The sequence below is a fragment of the Heloderma suspectum genome, chromosome 5 (genome assembly GCF_057233095.1).
Source record: "Heloderma suspectum isolate Gila_16-S chromosome 5, 16-S_ref, whole genome shotgun sequence".
In the NCBI taxonomy this organism is placed as follows: Eukaryota; Metazoa; Chordata; class Lepidosauria; order Squamata; family Helodermatidae; genus Heloderma; species Heloderma suspectum.
Window position 1 is genome coordinate 95,850,280 of NC_139462.1, and position 21,805 is coordinate 95,872,084.

Here is a 21,805-nt window from a genome sequence, read left to right on the forward strand (position 1 = left end):
TTTGGATGGCCTGAGGGAGACATTTTTCTCCCTCTCTCAAAATACTAGAACCCTAGGTCATCCTATGAAGCTGATTGGTGGGAGATTCAGGACAAATAAAAGGAAGTACTTCTTCACACAGTGCATAGTTAAACTATGGAATTCACTACCACAGGATGTAGTGATGTCCAGCAATTTGGATGGCTTTAAAAGGGGGGTTGGACAAATTCCTGGAGGAAAAGGCTATCAATGGCTACTAGTCTTAATGGCTGTGTGCTACCTCCTGTACCAGAGGCAGTGAGCCTATGTACACCAGTTGCTGGGGAACATGGGTGGGAGGGTGCTGTTGCACTCATGTCCTGCTTGTGGTTTTCCAGTCAACAGCTGGTTGGCCACTGTGTGAACAGAATACTGGACTAAATGGACCCTTGGTCTGACCCAGCAGGGCTCTCATGTTCTTATGATGCTCCAAGTCTGTATAATGAATACCTGCAGGCAGCTTCATGGAAGCAAGCACTGTCCCCAACATGCCTTCTGCGTATTCATTTGTGCACACCTGAAAAGTCCAGGGCATGTGTTGTGCTGCTTAGCAGGTAGATAACAGAGCTAAAAGATCCCATTCTTGTCAACAGCATTTCAAATGAACTAGAAATCATCACTCTCTCTGCTTGAAGGAAATGTGTCCCATACGTGAGGGAATGGGAGGGGGAAAATCTTTGAAGTTTTGTATCTTCTGTATACAAAGGAGTTTCACAGACAGGATTACACTGCATTTTCCAAATGTCAACAATGAAATAGTCAGTGTTTATACCCACATTGCTCTGCTGCCCTCAAATTGTGTGTGTGTGTATTTAAAACAAAACAGGATATTGTTATATCCTATCTGCAGGGGGCATAGAAACTGGCACCATTGGATAGGGCTGCAACCTGAGCTACACAAATTGGCCCTAAAAAGCCCCGTGAACATACCCACCTTGTTGCTGTTGGTTTTTAAGCAAAAATTGACCCCAAACATACTGCCATATCCTGTCTTCTATTAAAATCAGAATGTGCTGATAAGAACTGTTGCTGCTCTAAGTTTGCTCTTAAACGTGGCAAATTTAAAAGTACAGGGAGAGTCACTCAGGTTGTGACCTAGAAATCCTACTTCTCATTGTAGTCTTCAAAAAGTTTCTATTTGATAAATGCTTACAGAGGGGAAGAACGCAGAGTTGCCAGCTGGATTAAAACAACAACAACAACCTTTCCTGGCTTGTTCCTGTGTCTTTAACAAAAGTCTCATAGGGCCAAATGAGGCAAGGGGTGGTAGGTTGGATGCCACCCTCACAATGCACACACACATACACACAAACACAAATACACACACTGTCTCCCTTTCCTCTCCTCCTCCCCCCTCATGTCAGCACACAGGTCTAGGCAGGTATAAACTGCCCCTCCCTGAACAGTGAACTCATACTTCATCCCCCCCTCCCATCAGCACACAATGTAAACAGCACTCTTGACAGGAGCCCAAATCTTCTGGGAAAAGGCTGCCTGGGAGGGACTCTCTTGGTGTAGCCAATTTCCCAGCATTCTCTTCGATTGTGCTGGCAAATGGGGCAGGTGAGGAGAATCATCTCTGTACACCCTCTTCCCTAGAACACTTGCAGCAGTGGCAGCCGTGGGGGGGGGGGACTGGGGGGCATCTGGCAGACAGGGCCCCCATGGCAGGCTGCACCAGCAGCCACCAAGGGCCACATGCAGCCTGAGTGTTGCCCATGCCTGTTACGGAGAAACCCCTGGAAAAATATAGTCAGTTTTTGTGGAAAACAAACATACTGGGTTTCTTTTCCATGGGCCCTTTTCACTTAGTATCGTGGGACTTTCCCACTTAGCACAGGTTATAGTCCTTTTCAATGGTACTTACTGTGCCTCCTGCAACTAATCACCTATTTTTGCTTCTGTTTTTGTGTGTTCCAGCATGACTTCCATCAGTCACAATACCAGTCCCACAATTTTGCAGCCAGATCAAGTCATAAAAATTAAATATTCCCTATTCATTTCATTCCCCCGTCCCCCTCATTGTTCAGTGGGATCCGTGTGACAATTCAGAGGTGATCCTGGGGAAAACTTGGCCTAACACTTTCCCCACTGAAAGGCCTCCTTGGCTTTAATGCAAGCACACTCGGGTCGATTACTGAAAATCCCACGAGGAAGTTCCCACAGTTCATTTGCCAGGCAAAACTTTGATCTGGCTTCTTGTGATGTAACCAGGATGAAGAAAGCTTCCTATGACATTTCAAGCCCACGCCAATATGTTGAGCTTAAACCAAAGCCCTGGAGGCCTTCTGTGACTGAGGGTCTGTGGACCACATGGCAGGATGCAGGCCCCTTTTCAATATCTTGCCATCAGCCAGTGCCCGTTCCACTCCGTGTCAGGGACATATGCAGGCATGATCCGTGAACTGATAGACTCTGTAGCACACATCTAGAATTTGAGCTGTCAAAGATTAAGGAACCATTGCTAACAGGGAGAGCAATTTTCATAGCTTTGCAGGTAAACCATTTTTTCTTGGTGGCTAAAGACCATAATACTAATGATACTAACATTCCACATGAAATTAATGAGAAGCCAGGCCTTTTTGTATGTGTGTGATCCTTACCCAGCACTAATCCATCTCTAGGAAATTCCCATCTCGAGTCGTAGGGCAGCTGCATGGGGTCTACATAGATATATTCATGGCCATCGGGGCTGATGGACTCAATGACTCTCCATCTTATCTCATATCTTGGTTTCTGCAATGCGCAAGACAATGGAATGCATGTTAGCCTCATCCCTATTAAGTAAGTGGCTGGGGACTGTTTTAAAGAAGTGTGTTTCTCACTTACCTGTTTCCATATGATCACCAGGACAATCAGCGAAATTATTACAATCACTAGCAAAACGAGAACTGCAGCAGCCACGGTCAGTTCTGATTTTAAAGCTGTATGGAAAACAAAATATGTGGTTATGATGATGATGATTTCATTTTAGTAGATGGATGGATGAATATGTTGCTTCAAAGGCAACAGGGAATCTCTTGGGCAACAGAAAACAATACTTATTTATTTTTTTAAAAGAGTACAATCACTTTTGCATCGTGTTGTATTGCTAGATGCCATGGGTGCTGATGGCAATGTCCAAATACATTGGCTAAACCGCTACTGGACGAGGATAGCTTGGCCACAGCAACCCATGCACTGGCCACCTCGAGATTAAAACTACTGCAATGTGTTCTGTGTGGGGCTGCCCCTAAGGTCGGTCCAGAAGCTGCAGCAAGTGCAGCATGCAACGGATAGGCAGTTCACTGGAGCGGCCTACCATGAGCATATCACTTCCCTACTGAGGAACTGCACTGTCCGCCAAAACCAGATTTAAGGTTGTCTTATTAGTGTATCAAGTCCTAAACAACCTCGGACCAGTTTACCTGAGGGAGCATCTTCAAATATTGTCCTGCCCACCCAAAGAGATCAGCAGATGAAGCGCTCTTAGTGGTGCCCCAGCTACCAGCCTCCCAACTGGCAGCCACCTGGAAGAGGGCTTTCACCGCGATAGCACCTATTTTTTGGAACAGCTTCCCCTCAGCCATAAAGCAGGCACCAGTGATACCATTTCATCACATACTGAAAACTCGCTTGTTCCCGACCGTTGTTATTGTCAGCTTACAATTACTGCCAGATTGAGTTTTTGTTTGGATTTATTTAGGGGTGTACGAGAATTTCATTTGTGTCCGCAAAGTCAAATGGGCCCGGTTCACATACCTGAATGCAAATGTACGCACATTTTTTTAGAAAATATTTGAACTTGTGAGCCCATTTGAAAAATGCACTTTTTTTAAAAAAAATGTGTATTTTCCATGCTTTACTGAGTGGGGGAAAAGTGCACATTGTGGCTGCGCATGTCTAAAAATTCAAATTTTTCCCAATTTTTTAAAAAATGCTCACGTTCAAGAGTATGAATGAATGAGACAAACTGAGCTTCAAAAGGGAATTTGGAAAAACTTGCTGAACTCAAACATCGTATGTTGGTCCATCCCTAGGTTTATGATGAATTTTCTGGGTTTTTATCTTGTTTTTACTGTTGCAGTTTTTAAATTATTTTATTGTACACTGCTTTGGATATTTTTAAATATAAGCAATATATAAATCTTTATGAATGATTACAAATGTAAGCAGACAATGGTTAAATTTGCCTGCAGAAGCCAAAGCAATAATGGTCTAGAAGTAAGAGCTATAATGGAGGTTTCATGACCACAAAAAGAAATAGTTGTTCCAGAATTAAACAACTTCAAAGAATTATGCTTGACTATATAACCCAGCACATCTTTTGCTTCTCTCCTCTGTTTTAACTATGGTCATCCTCATTAAAAGACAGAGGGAAAGAGGGCAAGATCAAGCCAAAGTTAATTACTTTGTCTAGCAGTACAATCCTATGCATGTCTACTTAGCGGTAAGGCCCACTGAGTTCAATGGGACTTACTCCCCAGTGTGTTAAGGATTGCAGCTTTAGGCCCATTGATTTTAATGGGGACTTAAATATGAGCTATCCATGTTCACTCAGATGTACAGCCCAATGAGTTAAATGGGGGTTTGTTCTACACAGTTCCCTTGCGATAATTCCAATTGAACTCAATGGGACTTACTTCTGGTTAGACATGCATAGGATAGCACTTTAAATCTTAACTTTGGCTGAATCATGTCCATATTTATTTAAATGCACCCAACTTTTAATTACCAGTTACTGTTTCATGCCTTTCTTGAGATTATTTACACAAGTTTAGTTTAGTCCCGATTGGGAAATGAGGGAAATTACTTTGGTTGCTTTCTGTGACCTCAGGTATGGCAAAAAGAATAATATTTATAATCATTCCATGATTTAGGCTCTGTACAAAGAATAATGCTACACTGTACTCTTAGAGATTGTGGGTTGGATCCAGATTTAGTCATAAAGTAGAGCCATTGAAATCAATAGGATTTAAGTAACTTAAGTCACATTGATTTCAGTGGGTCTACTTTAAGTGTGACTAAATCTGGAGCCAACCCTCTTCTAAACCTTATAAAGGCATGCTGGAGGTATCATGCATTACTGCAATCTGTTGCATTTGTTTTCAATGTTACATATCTGTTAAAAGGTTAGTATTTCATTCATTTGTACTGCATAAATTTTTTGATATTTGACTGGGGACATGTTTCCATGACAATGGAAGGAGAAGCTAATGGAGGAGTACAGAATTTTTTAAAAGGAATCAGCTTTGCTGTGAGCAGGGCTCCATGAGCAGATTCTCTGGACCAGTAAAAATAGTTTTACAGAACATACTTCTGGGTGGGGGTTAGAGTGAACGTCATCTGACTGAGAGGGGCTGCTCAACCAATAAGAGAGGCTTCCCCCCTCTCCCCCCCTTTCTCCTTTCCCCTGAAAGTCCAGATGCACCTGCATTTCAGAAGCAAGCCTCATTGAGCACAATGGGAGTTACTTCTGAGTACACACATATATGCTTGTGCTGGGAAAGGGCGGGGAGGACACAAAAATGAAAACCAGCCCTTATTTTAACCTTCAGAATCTCATTGACCACAATGGGAGCTACATCTGAGGCGGCACTAATGGGTTTGTTGTAGGAAAGAGAGAAGTAAACACAAAGACAGAAACCAGCCCCCATTTTAACCCACAGGATCTCTATAACGAAGGGTCAAAGTAGTTTCTTCCTAAGGCAATAAACCAAACAAAGGAGAATGGGAGCTTCAAGATTACACTGTGCCATGTCAATTGAGGGGGTTCTCTGTAATTTCTGTGGGCATTGAGAGGGCAAGCCTCATTCAGCACAATGGGAGGAAGCCCCCACTAGGGTCACAGTGAAAGGCACACCCCTGGGCAGGGCTAGCATACTCGAGTTAAATGCAGGGGTTGGGCATACAATGACTATACGGGGGAGAACCCGACTTAAGGAAAAGAATCGGACTTTAAGCAGTCTCAGGAAACCCGGTTTTTCCCTGATAATCTCTGGGGTGGCTGCTGGATGGCCACGATGTCATGTATTCCTAACGACCTCAGCATGCAGCTGGCTCAGAGTAAATTGCTGGTGGAAACCCCGCTTGGTGTCTTCAAGGAAAGGAGTCGTGGCAACTGAAGTAATCATATAAAAAGTTAACTCACTTGGAGCCACAAGCTTCAGGTCCCGTGTGGCGGTGTGAAGGTCATTCCTCGCCATACATCGAACAGACAAAGTTTCTTCCACCTTCTGAAAAGTCACCCGGCTTTCAACCATGTCTTTCTCATCAAGATGGGTCTCCATAGTAATATCGGAGATATTGTTAGTCAGGAGAGTCCATGAGGTATCATTGCTGCATCTGGAGATAAGTGCAAACATATAATTCAGATGATCATGCCAAACAGGTATTTATTTATTTAATTACATTTATATACCACCTGTTTTCCTCCACTCCATTTTATCATCACAATAACCCTGTGAGGTAGGTCAGTCAGTGACTGGCTCAAAGTCACCCAGCGAGCTTCATGACTAAGTGGGGACTAGAACCCAGATCCCCCGAGTCCCAGTCCAACACTCTAACCACTACACCACACTATCTCTCTTTTATTGAGAACTGTTTATGGAGCAAACACATTTATGCACACAAGGACAGACTACCTCAGCCAGCCTTCCCCAAACTGATGGAAATTGCAGCCCAGCAGATCTGAAGGGCACACTGGCCACAGTGGTGGCCACACTAGTAACCTCAAGACTGGATTACTGCAATATGCTCTATGTGGGGCTGCCCTTGAGGCTGGTCTGGAAGCTGGAGCTAGTGCAGAATGCAGCAGCTCGGCTGTTATCAGGAACTGCCCCTTTTCAGCATGCAACTCCTTTGCTGAGGGAACTACACTGGCTGCCTATTCGCTACTGGGGCAGGTTTAAGGTTTTGATACTAGTATACAAAGCCCTAAACAACTTGGGACCAGGACATCTGAGAGAGTGCCTTCACTGAGGTCATCAGAGGGTATGTTCCTGGTGGTTCCACATGGACCCATGGCCCTACTGGAATCCACCAGGAAAAGGAGCCTTCAGTGTGGTGGCCCCCTTTCTATGGAATCCCCTGCCTTTGGAGGTCAGGCAGGCACCAATGTTGTGTTGCTTCCAGTGCCTCCTGAAGACACTGTTATTTCTGGAGGTCCTCCTTGAGTTACCAGTTGCTTATCAAAACCTGGTTTGTCAGAACTCTGTTCTTTTAAAAAATATTAATTATTTTAACATAGTGTTTTTATTCTTTTATCCTGACTGCTATTCACCACTCTGAGATCTTTGGATGTGGAGCAGTATACAAATATTGTAAAACAAACAAACAAACAAACAAACAAATAAAGTTCTCCATTAATCCAATACAGTAAAGACTAGCAGCTTCCTTCCTAGAAGAAACAGTAGCTTTGGTGGAGAGGGGGGTGTCACTGGTACTGCTATATGGGGGAAAGGGTTAACTGCCCCCTCCCCACTTGCTGTGGTCCAATCCTGTAGCTGGTTTTTTGAAAAGAAAAGAAAAAAAGACACAAAGAATGCATTGATACAATTTGGCACTGCTTCTACTTGGCCCTAAGAGGTCAACATTGAGAGGGCAATAGGCAATAACTTGCATTGGCTTAGCCCAACTGAAGAATAGAATTCTGCCCAGCGAGGGGTCCTAAGTAGGGATGCTGGAGAAATTTGAGATGAATTAAAATGAGCTCAGATTTCCAATTATCTGACCTGCGGAATCCGCTGTGGAGCGACCTCCTCAGGCCGCGCAGAGTCCATGGACGTTCGGATGATTTTTTTTTATTTTCCTGAAACTGATGCATATAAATCCACAGAAAAATACATACATCTCTGCTGAGGAAACATTGAATGGAATGGGGGACGATACACTAAATGTTACGTACTGAGATAAATTATGTAAATACTTATGTAAATATTTATGTAATTACTTCCGTATTTTTCCGTATGACAACAACAAAAATATTTGCATCTGTCGGTGGGCGGATGACAGAATGAAAGGTGCCTGACAATCTGCAAAACACAGATGGAGTGGATTTTACACAGTCTCTACATCCCTAGTCCTAAGACAATATGCAACAACAACAGCCAGGGCTCCTTCCTTCCTTTAACCACTGGAAGAGTGGAGAGGTGCAGCCCAGCTACAACTAAGTTAAAGTGGAAAAGGTTCTCTCCCAAGGACTTAAAATCTACAGATAAGGACTTGATAAAGGCAACTTGCTGAAACAGATTTTGACCAGCATTCTGTTGTTATGTACAAATGTATTTATTCCTCTTATTATGAATTGTTGCCATTAAAGTTCTGAAATGTATTATTGAGGTTCATGGTTGTTGAAGTCAAGAAGAATTTTATTCACTGAAATGAGATTCCTAGCTTCCCGGCCTGTGTCTCAAAAAATTAAAACTCCTACACATTACAAAGAACATATATGCTTACAGATTTATAATCTCACTGTCAAATTGATGCTATTCAAAGGCAGCCAGAATCAAGTGTTCTTACTTTTTAATGTCCTTGCAAACCAGCCATTCCACATCAGGGAGGGGTGTCCCTTTCGCCAAGCATCTAACTGTCTGCCCAGCAGAGCCGTGATGATTATCCACCAGGTCTCGTATTAAAGCGGGAACTGAAAAGGGATAAGTTGGAGTGAGACCCCTACCGTGCTGATGACCTCCTTTCTATGAAGAAACCAAGCATGTTTTTGAACTCCCATCTGCCTGGATGACAATTCTTCCTTGACGAAATCCAGATCCACAGCTTCTGGAGTTCTTTGTTTGCTTTGTCTAACACATGATCCTCTCCTGTATTATTTAAATTACTTACATTGCAAGCCTGTGCCTATTTATTTTGAGTAAGTTCCATTTAACTCAGTGCGACTTAATTTTTACTAAACATACATAGGATTAGACTACTAGCTGCAGCCCTGTGAACACTTCCTTGGAAGTGAGTGCCATCATTCACTGTGGTTTACTTTGGAGTAAATATAGATAAGATCGCCCTATAATCTTTTGTACGGTTTCTTGGGGGAACATCCCATTGAACTCACTGAGTACATGTGTAGGGTCGGGCTGCTGGTTTGTCCTAGTTCATAGGAATTAATAGTTCCCAATCTGGTGCCCTGCAGCTGCGTTGGACTACAACTCCTATCATCCCCAGCCTACACAGTGTGGGTAACCCCACCCCCGTCCCATGTTTTGCCTTATGCCGGGTCAGACTGTTTGTCCAGCTAATCCAGTATTGTCCACTCTGACTGGTGGCCATGGTTCTCTGGCAAAGGTCTTTCCTGTCACCTGCTACCTGACCCTTTGAACTAAAAATTCCTGGGATTGAACCTGGGACCTTCTATATGCAAAGCACATGCTCTGCCACTAAGCTACAGCCTTAGCTATAAGAGAATGGTTTGAAAGCAGATGACATGACAGCCATTTTACTGCTGAAGCTAAGTAAGTCTAAATGAGAGATTGCTTGGGAAGGAAGCATAAGTAAAGCACTCAGAGGAAAAGTGACATACAAGTTCAGTAAATAAAAGAGAGTAGGTAAGTGATATCACTGTGGGTGGGATAGGGTGGGGAAAGAGCAGACATTTGTATGAGCTCTTTCCAAAAACTCTTCTTTAAAAACATCGCTGAACAATGGTCACTAAGATAAGTTCTCTGCTAAATGTTCATTTTGCACTGTGATTCCTTATCCTTTTAATATACCCCTTCCTCTTTGCAAATTATATCCATGTGGAAGGGACCATTTCTGACTGCCAGCCAGGCACAGCAGATGTTTAAGTATGTCAACATCTGGGGCTGAAGTAATCTCCAAAGTATCTTCCATGCACAGCAGCAAGTGAGTGAGTTTGTTCCTAGGTAATCTGCCATATTATTGATTTTAATTGTCAGAAGTATTATTCATACCGTATGCTGTTTCTTGAGAGAATGCAAATGCTGAATACATTAATGATGGGTGACCTTTATTTATAAAAGTCAGAACTTAATGTACAAATTGTTATTTACACCAAGGGTCTACAATATGACTGAAGCCATGGAGGAAATAATCAGGTTCAAGCCATTTAAGGTGCAATCCAGTTAGGCTTAGTCTATACCAGCCTTCCCCTGGTGCCCTCTGCATATGTTGGACTACAGCTCCCAAAATCCCCTAGACAGCCAGTGGCCTTCACAGCTGAACAGGGATTTGAACCAGGTTTCCCTGGTCCAGCATTCTAGACTTTCTGTATGCAGTACCTTGGTTGTTTATTTGCTTGATACCCCATGGATCATGAGATCTTCAATTGACACCAATCTCCATAATATCACTTCCTCTTTTAGCTCACTACTGTAAATTAAAATTGACTTTACCCACTGTACAGATTTACCTTGTATGAGCAGAGAGAAAGTGTGTCTTTGAATTTCATCTTCATGCTGTGCTACAAGAGTATAGTATCCACTGTCTTCTTCTTTGGCACGAATTAATTTTAATACACTCTTGTACCTATAGAAAGTAAACAGAATATTGGGAACGTTTTTGTAATCAGTTCAACAACACAATTATAACCAATAAGAACAGATAGATTTATCGGAAACCAATGTGTGCGCAAGACAGGCTCACTACAAGGAAACGTTACAATTGTGAAGTACTTCTTCTCCCTAGTCCTGGACACATTGGAAGTGAACAGAAAGTTCATCCAGTGGAGCTGACTTCCAGGTCACTCCACTTAAACCTAATTAGAATCAAGGAGAGTTAAGTACTTAAATCCCATTGCTTTCAGTAAAACAGGTGAGTTTATCTTTATCCAGATTATGCAACATAGAAGGAAAGGATGAATGCTGCACTCTGAATGATGAGCTTCCTCTATCTCTGGATCACAGCCTAGGAGTAAGCCCAACTGAACTCAGTGGAACTTACTTTGGAATACACATGCATACAATCCTGCTACACATCTTGTAATAGATATGAGGTACAAGCAAGCAAGGCTTCTTATAACCTATATGAAGCTGGAGACTGGTTTCAGAAGGTGGGTATTGGTTTGAGTTCAGGGTGATAATTTTGAGATACTGGTGAGATACTGGAACGAGTTGCACTTGATCGCCCATAATAAATACAGCTATAGGCAATTGCAGCATCCCATGTGAGAGATTGCAACATAAGACATTAGAAGGTGCCAGGTGTGAGATGCAGAACTGGTTTCTTAATTGTTGTAGTGAAAGAGGCACCAGGAAGCTGAGGTGAGGAAAACATGGAGGAGCAGAAGAGAAGGTCCAAGTTCTAGAGAGGTTGTAAAGAAGATAGCGACATTTTCAACAGCATTGGAAATGGGGGATGTTGAAATATTTAGAAGGGGAAAAATAGGAACCTGGTTTTTGCTGGGATGTCTGCTATATTCCAAATACCAAAGAGATAATGAATGAGCCATAGCGGCTCTGTTCTAGCCAACCAATGATAGATATTTGTGAATGGTATTAATGACATGACAGAAGTAAAAAAAAAATAAAAAATTCAAAGACAGAGGGAGTACAGGAATGGGAGACTGAGGAATCAGCCAGAGGAAGTTTTCACAGAGTGGGTTATGATTGGAGGTTGTCCAAAGGAGATAATGATCAATGTCCAGAAAGATACTTTGGTGTGCAACTGGAGAACCAAATGCTAAGACATCAACAGGTACATTTGCAAACATTTTTTTAACCTCGTCTCCTGGATCTGCTTGGAGCTAGTGACAATCTCTGTGAGATTCTCCATCAGAGTAACATTGTCCTTCAGCCAAAACAGTTTTGGCTCTGGGTATGCATACACATCAACTTCAAAGCTTTTAACTTTATGCAGTTTGACAGCTTCCATGGAGTTGAAATGGGGTTCCAAATGAATGAACCCTTTATCTGTGGGAAGACAAAGGTTTCCATGAGTGTTTCTCAATGACAGGCTGTCAGCATTCTCAATTGGGAACAATGTGGAAATGAGAAACAGACTCTACCATGAACTGTGATGACCACCCTTTCGGATTCCTTGAAATCTTTGGTCACATGTCGAGCAGCACATTCGTAATCTCCAGTGTCCTTCACTGAAGCATCTGGAATGGTCAAGTTGTAAACCAGCTTCTGGGTTGGAATTTTGATGTCCTCTAGTGAGATTATACCTTTGTTCTTCTAAATATGGAAGGGAGCAAAACAAAAGAGGAAAAAAAACCCTTCATTAAACAAGTTAGCTACTGAAAATCATTAGGCATCCTTCGTGTGTCTGTGTCCACAAAGATCCTCAGAGGAAACCTTGCTGCAGATCCCATCTTCATCCAAACTCAGGTGGTGGGACAAGGAGCAAGATCTTTGGGGACTGTTTGTTCTTGGGGATCACTTCTCCTAAGAGACTCCCCAGACCAGCTCCCTTCTGAACTCTTGGAAATTAGTAAAGACTTTAAAAAATCTCAATAAGTATTGAGAAGGTAAGACAGATACTAGCTTTGCTATTTTGCTGTCTTAAAATTGGTTTATTTTAAATTGTAAATGCAATCGTTTTTTATTTGTACTGAACTTTTGTTGATCTAGTAGGTTGCATCCAGTGTTACTCCTACTTAGACCCACAGAAATTAATGGGACTTAAGTTAAACTAACATTAGCTGCAACCCAACGAATTAGATCATTTTGTTGTGGATGCCCATTGGGCCATACAGGGGATATAAATCCAAGCAAGAAAACACATTGATCTTGATGCAATTGCACATGAGTAGCCCCAGTTAGATATTCACAATTGCACCTGGGGACTGTTCAGCAGGGAGGGGAATGGGACCTTCCTGTCCCCCATCCCAAATAGCTGATCAAAGCTTTTGTCCATATCTGACTGTGGTGATGCACACACACGTCTGGGATGGAGAACCATACACCAAGTGAAATTCCTCATCCAGCCAGGGTTATATATGCTGAAAGCTGCTTCTATGCGTATAAGACCCCTAGCTGGAGCAGGGTGATTGTGTGGAAGTTAGACCACATTACATTCAGTAGAACTCATAAGAATGCTTAGGATTGCAGCCATAGATGCGATACAGGAAGAAGTACCGATACCATCTCCTGTATGCCAAAGGAATTGAATTACAGAATAATTTTTACACTGTAAATGTAAAAAAACACCAAAAACCATAGGCCATAAGAATCTGGGCCCAAACCTAGATTTATTACTTTTGCAATTCATAATGTGCCCACAGAAATGCAGACAAATGAAGGTGTAAAGGGATACTGGTAGTCTAGGAAACAAGGATCAAAGAAATGTCTTTCGATTCAAGTAGTGAAGCTACTTACTTCTGTTCTGATTACCTATTCAGGTTTTAAAAGGTGAAATGAACTTTTAACCTGGCAAATAAGGACCGCAGTACCTGGCTCAAGGCCAGCCCTACCACTAGACAGAGTGAGAATGTGCAGCAGATGCTGGGGCTGCTGGTGAGTGGTGATGAGGATAGAGCTGGGTGCACCTATTCCCCTCTCCTAAGCTAGTTGCCCTCAGGTACAGTGGAGAACACTGGCCTATTGCTACTGAATCAAGAATCAACGGCCTGTTTGGTCAGCTTTTTAGGTGGGATGCAGGGGCAGAGGCAGAGGAGTGCCATGTTGTCCTTCACCTTGGGGACACCAGGGAGTGCCTGGGTGTATCCCTCTTTATCCTTGCAACAACTGTGTGAGGCAGGAATAAGCTAAGAGCCCAATGCTAACTAGGGAGGTTTGTGCACAAGTGGCGAGTTGAACCCAGATCTCCCTGGTCTTGTCCAACACTTTAAGCTGTTGTGGCACATTTGCTCCGAGTTCATGCTGGTGTACTGTGCCTGACAGAGAAATCAGCCCTTTAGATTATGACTTGAAGTCATTTGTAGACAGTCATACTCTCTCATCAATGAAAGTGTAACATGTGGGCAACTCCACAAATGCTCTGTTTTTGTTCCATTAAGTTTTCCAGGCTCAAGGGATTGTTATTACTCTATAACTGAAGTCCAACTTCCTGTCAACCTCATATGTTACCCATCTCCTTGTAACATCTTGTAAAGCTCTGCATGTTTATTAACAATAAAGTCTTGATTCTTGATAGCAAGTTAACACAAGAAACTGGTCTCTCTTCATCTGTCTTTATTCCAATTTTTAAAACAAAAAACAAAACAAAAAAACACCAAACCACTAAAACCCCACCCACGGTCTTCTCCGGTCATTTATTCAGCAACAAAGGTAGGTATTTACCATTTTCCCTGGATAATTCCACTGTAAGTTCACTACTTCATTATCCAAGACCACACAAGTTACAACAATGGTTTCTCCTGTTTTATACACCGTCTTGAGGGACTCAATCTCAACATGAAGATTTGAAGTAGCTGGAGGAAGAAATAGAAAAATAACACATTTAAGAAACATCGTACACATTATATAGATTCTTTTGAACAACTTCCCCTCAGTGACTGTTGAGGGGAGCCTCTACACTAAGACACTGGAATAGGTCTATCAAAATATACCATGGGACTTTCAGAAACCAGTGTTCAGCATTTGAGATGATTCCTGTTAGGTCTTCCACCTTATGAGGGATATCCTACATTTATTTTCCTTTTTGAAAAGTTATCTTATCCACCCTTGCTCACTTTGCAAAGTCTGGCCTGTTCTGGTACCTCTTAAACTCCTTAACTTCACACCATGTTGCAAACAGCTGTGGCTTTGCCAAATGTAACTCTCACAATAAGGAATCACTGAGTGGTAAAGTCACATCACAGGCCGCAGGAGGATCGGATCTATCTATGCTCAACACATTTCTTTAAGAGTAACAGGCTAAAAGCTCCAGAGCTCCTGAGTAGGGATGGGTGAGAAGTTTTTTCAGTTGCTTTTTAATAAGAACATACAAAAATTTGCAAATATCTTCTTAAATAGGATGGAGGAATTTGAGATTTTCAAAATATTGAACATGGGAGAAAGCAGAATGTGGGAGAAAGCATAACATAAATCCATCCAGACAATGCTTAGCTCTTAAAAGTTACATACTCCCTGTGTATTTAGCCATGTCTGATTCTGGTGCTGAAATAGAGTTGTCCCCTCTCTTTTTTTCTGATAGGCTCCTCATCTTTACCAACTATACAGCTGACATGTATAACATGGTCCTTTCCATTCTGGAAATAGCTATACCTATTGACTTTGGGTGATGCAAATGGGTGACAATTTAGTTTGGTTCTTCTTCTTTTCAGAACTTACCAAACTGCATGAATGTCTTCATAAACAGATTAGAAAGAACTTGAGATGTTTAAAAAATGAATTTGGGAGAAAGCAAAACTGTCAAATTCATCCATCCCTACTCCAGAGGGGCCTTTTCCAAATCTCTACCGCTTTTTGACCTTACCCTAGCATATCAACAATTACATCCTCCCGAGCACGCAAAGAGATTCAGTTTCATTATTTGTCCCTTCCACTGAGAAAGTATGTAAAGACACGTACCTTTGTAAAAATAGATGACAAATTCACTAGTCAGGAACTCCACTGCCTTAACAGTGGTCTTGCACTTATAGGAGCCTGCAGAGAAGTTTCCAAGGAAGCCCTGTCTGTTGTCATAATAGGCGTACACAACTTTCCCCTCACTGTTCACTAACGTTACTTGAGCATCAGGGTCGCTTGTACGGCAAGGGATGATGGAGGACCAGTCTTCCTCAGTTATGACAATAAACAAATCTTCCGGGGATGTAGGAACAAAGGGGACAGCTGGATCTGTTAAGAATAAGATGCTTTAATTCATCAACAGAGTTAGAGGAGTACATGCAAGTGTTTTCAGTATGAAACAGCTCCCACGGACATCCATTTTAATCCTCCTTTGTCCAGGCAAGCTGCTGCCATCCTGAACGCAGTCATGTGAGGCCCTTACAATCCTCGCCTAGAAGCACCTAGCAGCTAATTCTTCCCCAGGTCTTTGGCACACACCAGGGCTGGTCTTACCATTAGGTAAAGTGAGGCAGCTGCCTCAGGGGGCAGATGCTGGGGACGCTGCAGGGTGTTGGAGGACAGAGCTGGGGGTGCAACAAAGCTTGCCCACCACTCCCCTAAGCTAGCCTGCTGCCTTCAGATGTAGTGGATGCTGTTGAAATAAGATTCAACTGCTAGTCCATCCAGCTTCTGTACATGAAATGGTGTGTGTGTGGGGGGTGCCATCTTGTCCTTCGCCTCAGGCACCAAAATGCCTTGGATTGGCCCTGGCACACAGGCTTCTCTCAAGGGAAAACAGGAACAGAGCACCATGCAGAAAGACTTCTGGAAGAATGAGCTTCCAGATGAATCTACAGGGGGCCTAGGAGGAGGGCCACTGGAATCGCTCGGCCATGTTATAACAGTGGTGTGACAAAGCAACTCCACACCCTACTCTTCATATGCACAGGGTTCGAATTGCCAACCTTTATCATTTTAGGGCTGCAGTTCTCAACACACTTACTAGAGAATAAGCTCCATTGAAAATAGTGGGGCTTGCTTACTTCTGAGTAAGCTTACATGGGTTTATTTATTTATTATTTAAAAGATCTAAACCCCATCTTTCAGGGTGCACGGCCATCACAAGGTGCCTTACAATATTACAAAAACATGAACATACAATGTTCAATGAAGCACACGCACACAAACTAGTAGCAGAAGCAGCAAATGATTTTTATGCACCAAATGTGGTTTAAATGCTGCTTTTCTCATCTTTCTCTGTATGGGAAGCTACACCTGACAAAATTCCCTCTTACACATCTATTAAATGGTACAAGAACTCTGTCCTGCTTTTCCTTTAGTCACCTGACCAGTAAGCAATAGCCCAAAATATTATCATGTAGCAGACAAAGAGAATACTATAATGTAGCACACAAAGAGAAAATAAATATGCTGTCATCTGATCAGTCACACTTTAAAAATAAAATCCCAGAAGAGCAGATTTAAATTGCAGCTTTCATAACTGATGTTAAAAGTGCCTTTTTGTCTTTAACGCCCTTTTTCTTGTCACCTTGTGACTGTGGTGGTAAAAATATGTGTAAGATGGGGAAGCACAATTTTGTTTGATCATCTGCCAGACAAACCTTGAGTAGGGCCACAAACCATGGGTTAAATAAACCATGGGTTAGCGTTTTGTGTGAACCAGGCCAATATGTCAATCTTTTGTGTGTGTGTTTAAAAATCCAATAATATGGTAGATGTGTTCCCACAAACTGGTGCCACCTTAATGATACATATTGTGAATGGCTTCTCTCCATCTGTACCACCAAAGAGAATCACATCTGGACTCAATTTTTGGAGTGAGGCCTCTCCTGCAATAGAAAACACTGGGTGTGGCATTTTTAGAGGGCAAAAATGTGAGCATTTGGACATGGGCAATGCAGGAGGGAGAAACACATTCTTCAAGCTAGGAAAGGATGAAAAAAAATGTGTCTCTTCTAAAAATTGTATGTGTTTTCCAAACACAGCAGTAGTTGATGTTTTCAGTTCCAGATCACAGGCATCATTTGGAAAACGGTGTGCATTCTGAAATTCCAGAGGAGCACAAAAATGCTAGAAAATGTAATATAGGCTGGAGAATTCCACTTTATTCCTTTTTGGGCCTTAAGTTTGCAAATGTGCACCCATTCTTATATTTTTGCTGCACAAAGTTTTAGTATTTGCATAATACTGTTTCCGCCAGTCATGAAGCAGCTGAATGGGGATACCAAAGCCATAAGAACATAAGAACTGCTTTTCTGGAACAGATCAACATTCCCCCTAGTCCAGTATCCTGTTTCCTAGAGTATCCAGCCAATGGCTTTAGAAGCATATTTGAAAGTATGTAGGAAATGCCTCAAAAGCCAGAGGAGGTGCTGAATTAGATTTCCAGTCAGTGCCTGAAGGCAGAGCTTTAGTGCCCTGTGCTAAGGCTGAGTGGAAATGCCTCCTGTCTGTGAATTTGTTGGGCATTTTAGCCCGTTTTGTGGTGGGGGCTACATTTTTGAGGGGTAGCTGCCTCCTGGAGCTGGTCCTGGCACTATTTTCCTTTCCCCAATGCCCCGAGCAAAGACACTATGTGAGGCAATATATCATCATGCAGCCTGACTCCCAGAGGCTTTTGGGAAAGGAAAATGGTGGCTAGCAACTACCAGAGGGACCTCTGGCAGCTGCATGTTTTACCCTCCCAAACACACATTCCCCTACCCTCTGCCCCCAAATTGAAAGGGGGGGATCAACCACCCTTTCACTCATCCCCCAAATTCGAGCCCAAAGTTTGAAAATGTTTGCTCAGGAGCTGCCCGTGTAGAGCTGTTTGCCTCTTCCCAGAAAGGGAACACATTGAGCAAATAGTAAAACTGCAGAATTCAGTGTGTAAATTAAGATAAATTATTCAGCTTTACTCAGTTTCAGTAATTCATACAGGTGACAGAATCCAGCTTTTCTTGTCACAGAATTGGGGGGGAAATACATCATCACAGAATATATGTATTTATTTTTCTTCCAGTGCACGGTTGTTAATTGCCTATTAACAATCGCCTTGTTAATAGGCAATTCAAATTAAGAGTCTAAAGAGGAAGAAACCACAGGCCACAGTCTTTCAGACTTTTGTAGTAAAACAGTCTTATGTTTAAAAATCCAGTTCTTACAGTATTACATCCTATCTTGTAAAAATAAAGACTTTCTGCTGCAAGGTTGGGATGTCTTCTATCAAGTTTGATAGGGAAAAAACTGAGTATGTGGAAGTCAGAACCCAGCCAACAAAAGAATTTGTAATGCACACTGCGAGACCTTGTAACAATCACTCAAACATAGCAGCATATAAACTTGCATTCCATGAACTCAGTGTATTTGCTTTCCCCCATAAAGGGGGTTCTCATAGCTCACCCTTCCTCCCTGCCACCCGCTCCTTTATGTGATTCAGTGTATGGACTTTAAAAGCTTTCTGCTTTTAATAAAGAAAATGGTTTCCACCTGTGCTTTCAAAATTCTTACAGAGAAATTTATGGCTTCCTTCAAATATATATTGTTCATGATGGAAAGAGACATTTTAATTAGATAACGAAGAACAAAAATAAACAATTTAAGATCTGTAACTCTGGCAGCTTGTTCTTTGGTCCATGGGGAAAATCTCAAACAAGGTGTAGTTACCTCAGGACAAGTAGAAATGCCATATTGGTGGGTTAATAAGTCAGGGTATAACTACTCCATTAAGCAACGGTACAAACTGCAGTATGGATTTACCCTATGATTTTATAAAGACAGGTGCTCTGCATGAGAGGATCAAGCTTTAGGTATCTCTGTCTGTCATGTCAATCAATCATGACTCAAGGTGAGGGGACAATTGAGAGAGTTGTGAAACTGAGAGACATGCATTGCCAACTCTTCAATCTGAGGCAAAGAAACATTAGTTCAAACTCTGCAAGAAGTCTCCAGCAATCCAATAGAATGCTTTGTCTGATCTGTCTGAAATTTGGCTGGTCTGAGGCCTTGAGGGCTAGTGGTAGTCTGTTAAATGCCCACAACTTTAATGACATTTGTATGGAAAATGCGTTAGTTAGGTACAGGAGAAATGCAGCTCGATCTCCCCTTTAAAACAACGGGAAACGTATAGAATGTGGGTCTTTTCAAATTGCCTATAAAATGGCATAATTTGGCAAACCTGTATGTATTTTGGCAGGTATGATGCCATAATGGAGTAGTAGGAAGCTTGCAAATTTTGTGCAATTTGGGAGGGATTACACCAAGGGTATGGGCATTAGAAGACAGGTTTGGTCTCCATTAAAATCAATATAAAAATGAATATAAAACTAAAACAAATGTGACAATAAATTATGTGGAATGAAACTAATGTAAATGAAATGATGAAATTAAACTAAGGGGGCCTTTAGAAACTAAAACTAACAAAAAAAAAACACCCTAAAAATTAAGTGAATACCACTAATAAAGATATTCTGAAAGAACTCAAGATGGATTCTCTCATTTAAAACCATCAATGGCCATGGTCTTTGCACTGTATTCCAGGGAACCCAGTGGATTCCTTGGAAGCTTATTGAGGTCCCTCAGTATTAGGGCTTCTCTACATTGAGAAAAAATCGCATATCCTTACCAGGCTTTTCTTCTTCTGGAATCTTTGTGGGTTTATGATGGGCTCCTTTAGATGGCGAACATATGATTTGGAATTAAAAACTTCCCTTTTCAGCAATGCTTTATATGTTCAATGAAACAGTGCTATCTAGTGGCTGAATTATAGCACAACAGCAGCATGTCACACTGCCAATATGGCATCATTAAGGTTTGTTACAGCTTATCTACAATCTATTTGAAAGTGGGATAAAGGGGAAAGGCGCAGGAGATGTCCTGGAGGTTGATGACATCGCGTAAAGGACTGCGAACTTCCATGAGTGGACAGTCACGAGCATGCAATAAAAGCCTCATGTAGAAATGCCCCCAGTGATGACAGACAAGGTTCCCAGGAAGATGATTTACCCAATACTACTTTCAATCTTCCCCTAAGAGGTGCAGCCACAAAGGAGGGTTGGGTATTCTATAGGGTACACCCAGAATGATAGTAAGACCCAGCAGATTCTTGGCAGTGTGAACTGAAAATTGTCCAGAATCAACTGCAATATATACATACACACACAAAAGTGAAATGGAAAAGGTCTTGATGCTAGAAAAGTGTAAAGTCACTGTCCTTCAAAACAAGTCAGCTTTGGACTAATCACATCTGAGTTAGTCTGGCTTTCATTTTGACTGAGACATGGGGTCAGATAAGGCTTGAAAATTCAGGCCTAGAAAGGGCTTTGAATTGCATTTTTGTATAGGGTGGAATCTAACTAGTTTCTTCTGCTGACGGAAGGATTCCTTTAGCGGAAGGGGGAGGGGACAATTTTCAGTGAGTGGCTCTCCTCCCTGCATGCCCCTGTGCCCCCCAATCTTCTCTGGAGGGTTCAGAGCAACTTTTGGAAGGTGCAGGGGAATGTAGGGAGGAGGGGGAATCACAGAAAATTGCCTCTCCCCATTCAGCTGATGGCAACCTTTTAGCGGTGGAGGGAACTAGTTGGATTCTGCCCATAGTTCTTAAAATTGTGAATTTTGATCTGCTAGAAGAACCAAGACCATAATGCTGAGTTTCTCCACCATCTCTCCATCCAAGACCCCTCATGGTAGTCTGCCATATATACAATGAAATAAATCAACTCACCTGGGACATAGATGTAGATATCCTTCCCCTCAACCTCACCATCTTCCTCTTGAGAATGGTTGTAGTAACATGTATACAACCCAGTGTGAGAAGCAGAAGCATTTGCCACTTTAAGCACAGCCACAAAAAGGCCACTGTTGTTCTCTTCACTCCTGATGTCTACAGTGTGGTTGCCTTCAGCTACTGGATGTTGCCAGCTTACTTCGCTGTCTCCAGAACACATCAGGATGAAGGGAGAATTCAGCTGCACCACCATTTCATCTTTCTTGGGAAGAATTATGGGAAGCGAAGACTGGCAAGAAGCTAGACATGGCCCTGTGAAAAGAAAAGTGCAACACGTTACCAGGAGGAACATTTTAACCTCATCATTTTGGAGGAAATGATTGTCAGCTCATTTTGAACACTGGCCATTTCCATGGAGAGGCAACACTTCTGTCTGTGGGTTCCACATGCATTTAAGGCAGAACACCACATTTCCAATTAAGAGATGCCAGGCAGCACAGATGGGGAACCTAGCTGGCGACCATGAGATCTAGATTAAAGACTCTCTGTGATTGACTCATTTTAACGTGACTCCTTGTGTATGATTCAGCCACATGGATTCTTCTAAAGATGAGTTCTTTAAAACACACACACATCACGTTATTTGGCTACCAAGAGG

The 21,805-nt window shown here is 42.2% G+C and overlaps 1 protein-coding gene across 1 annotated transcript in view; it reads right to left on the reverse strand.

Annotated features, from left to right (window-relative positions):
* PDGFRA (platelet derived growth factor receptor alpha) overlaps positions 1 to 21,805 on the reverse strand; it is a 55,284-nt gene that overhangs the window by 26,807 nt on the left and 6,672 nt on the right. The window contains exons 2-11 of the mRNA XM_084856750.1: positions 21,145 to 21,459; positions 15,441 to 15,707; positions 14,208 to 14,338; positions 11,969 to 12,140; positions 11,684 to 11,873; positions 10,376 to 10,491; positions 8,518 to 8,641; positions 6,149 to 6,342; positions 2,848 to 2,942; positions 2,622 to 2,754 (exon numbers count right to left, since the gene is read on the reverse strand). Coding sequence (XP_084712876.1) covers positions 2,622 to 2,754; positions 2,848 to 2,942; positions 6,149 to 6,342; positions 8,518 to 8,641; positions 10,376 to 10,491; positions 11,684 to 11,873; positions 11,969 to 12,140; positions 14,208 to 14,338; positions 15,441 to 15,707; positions 21,145 to 21,459 — 1,737 coding nt within the window. The remainder of the gene's footprint in view (positions 1 to 2,621; positions 2,755 to 2,847; positions 2,943 to 6,148; positions 6,343 to 8,517; positions 8,642 to 10,375; positions 10,492 to 11,683; positions 11,874 to 11,968; positions 12,141 to 14,207; positions 14,339 to 15,440; positions 15,708 to 21,144; positions 21,460 to 21,805) is intronic.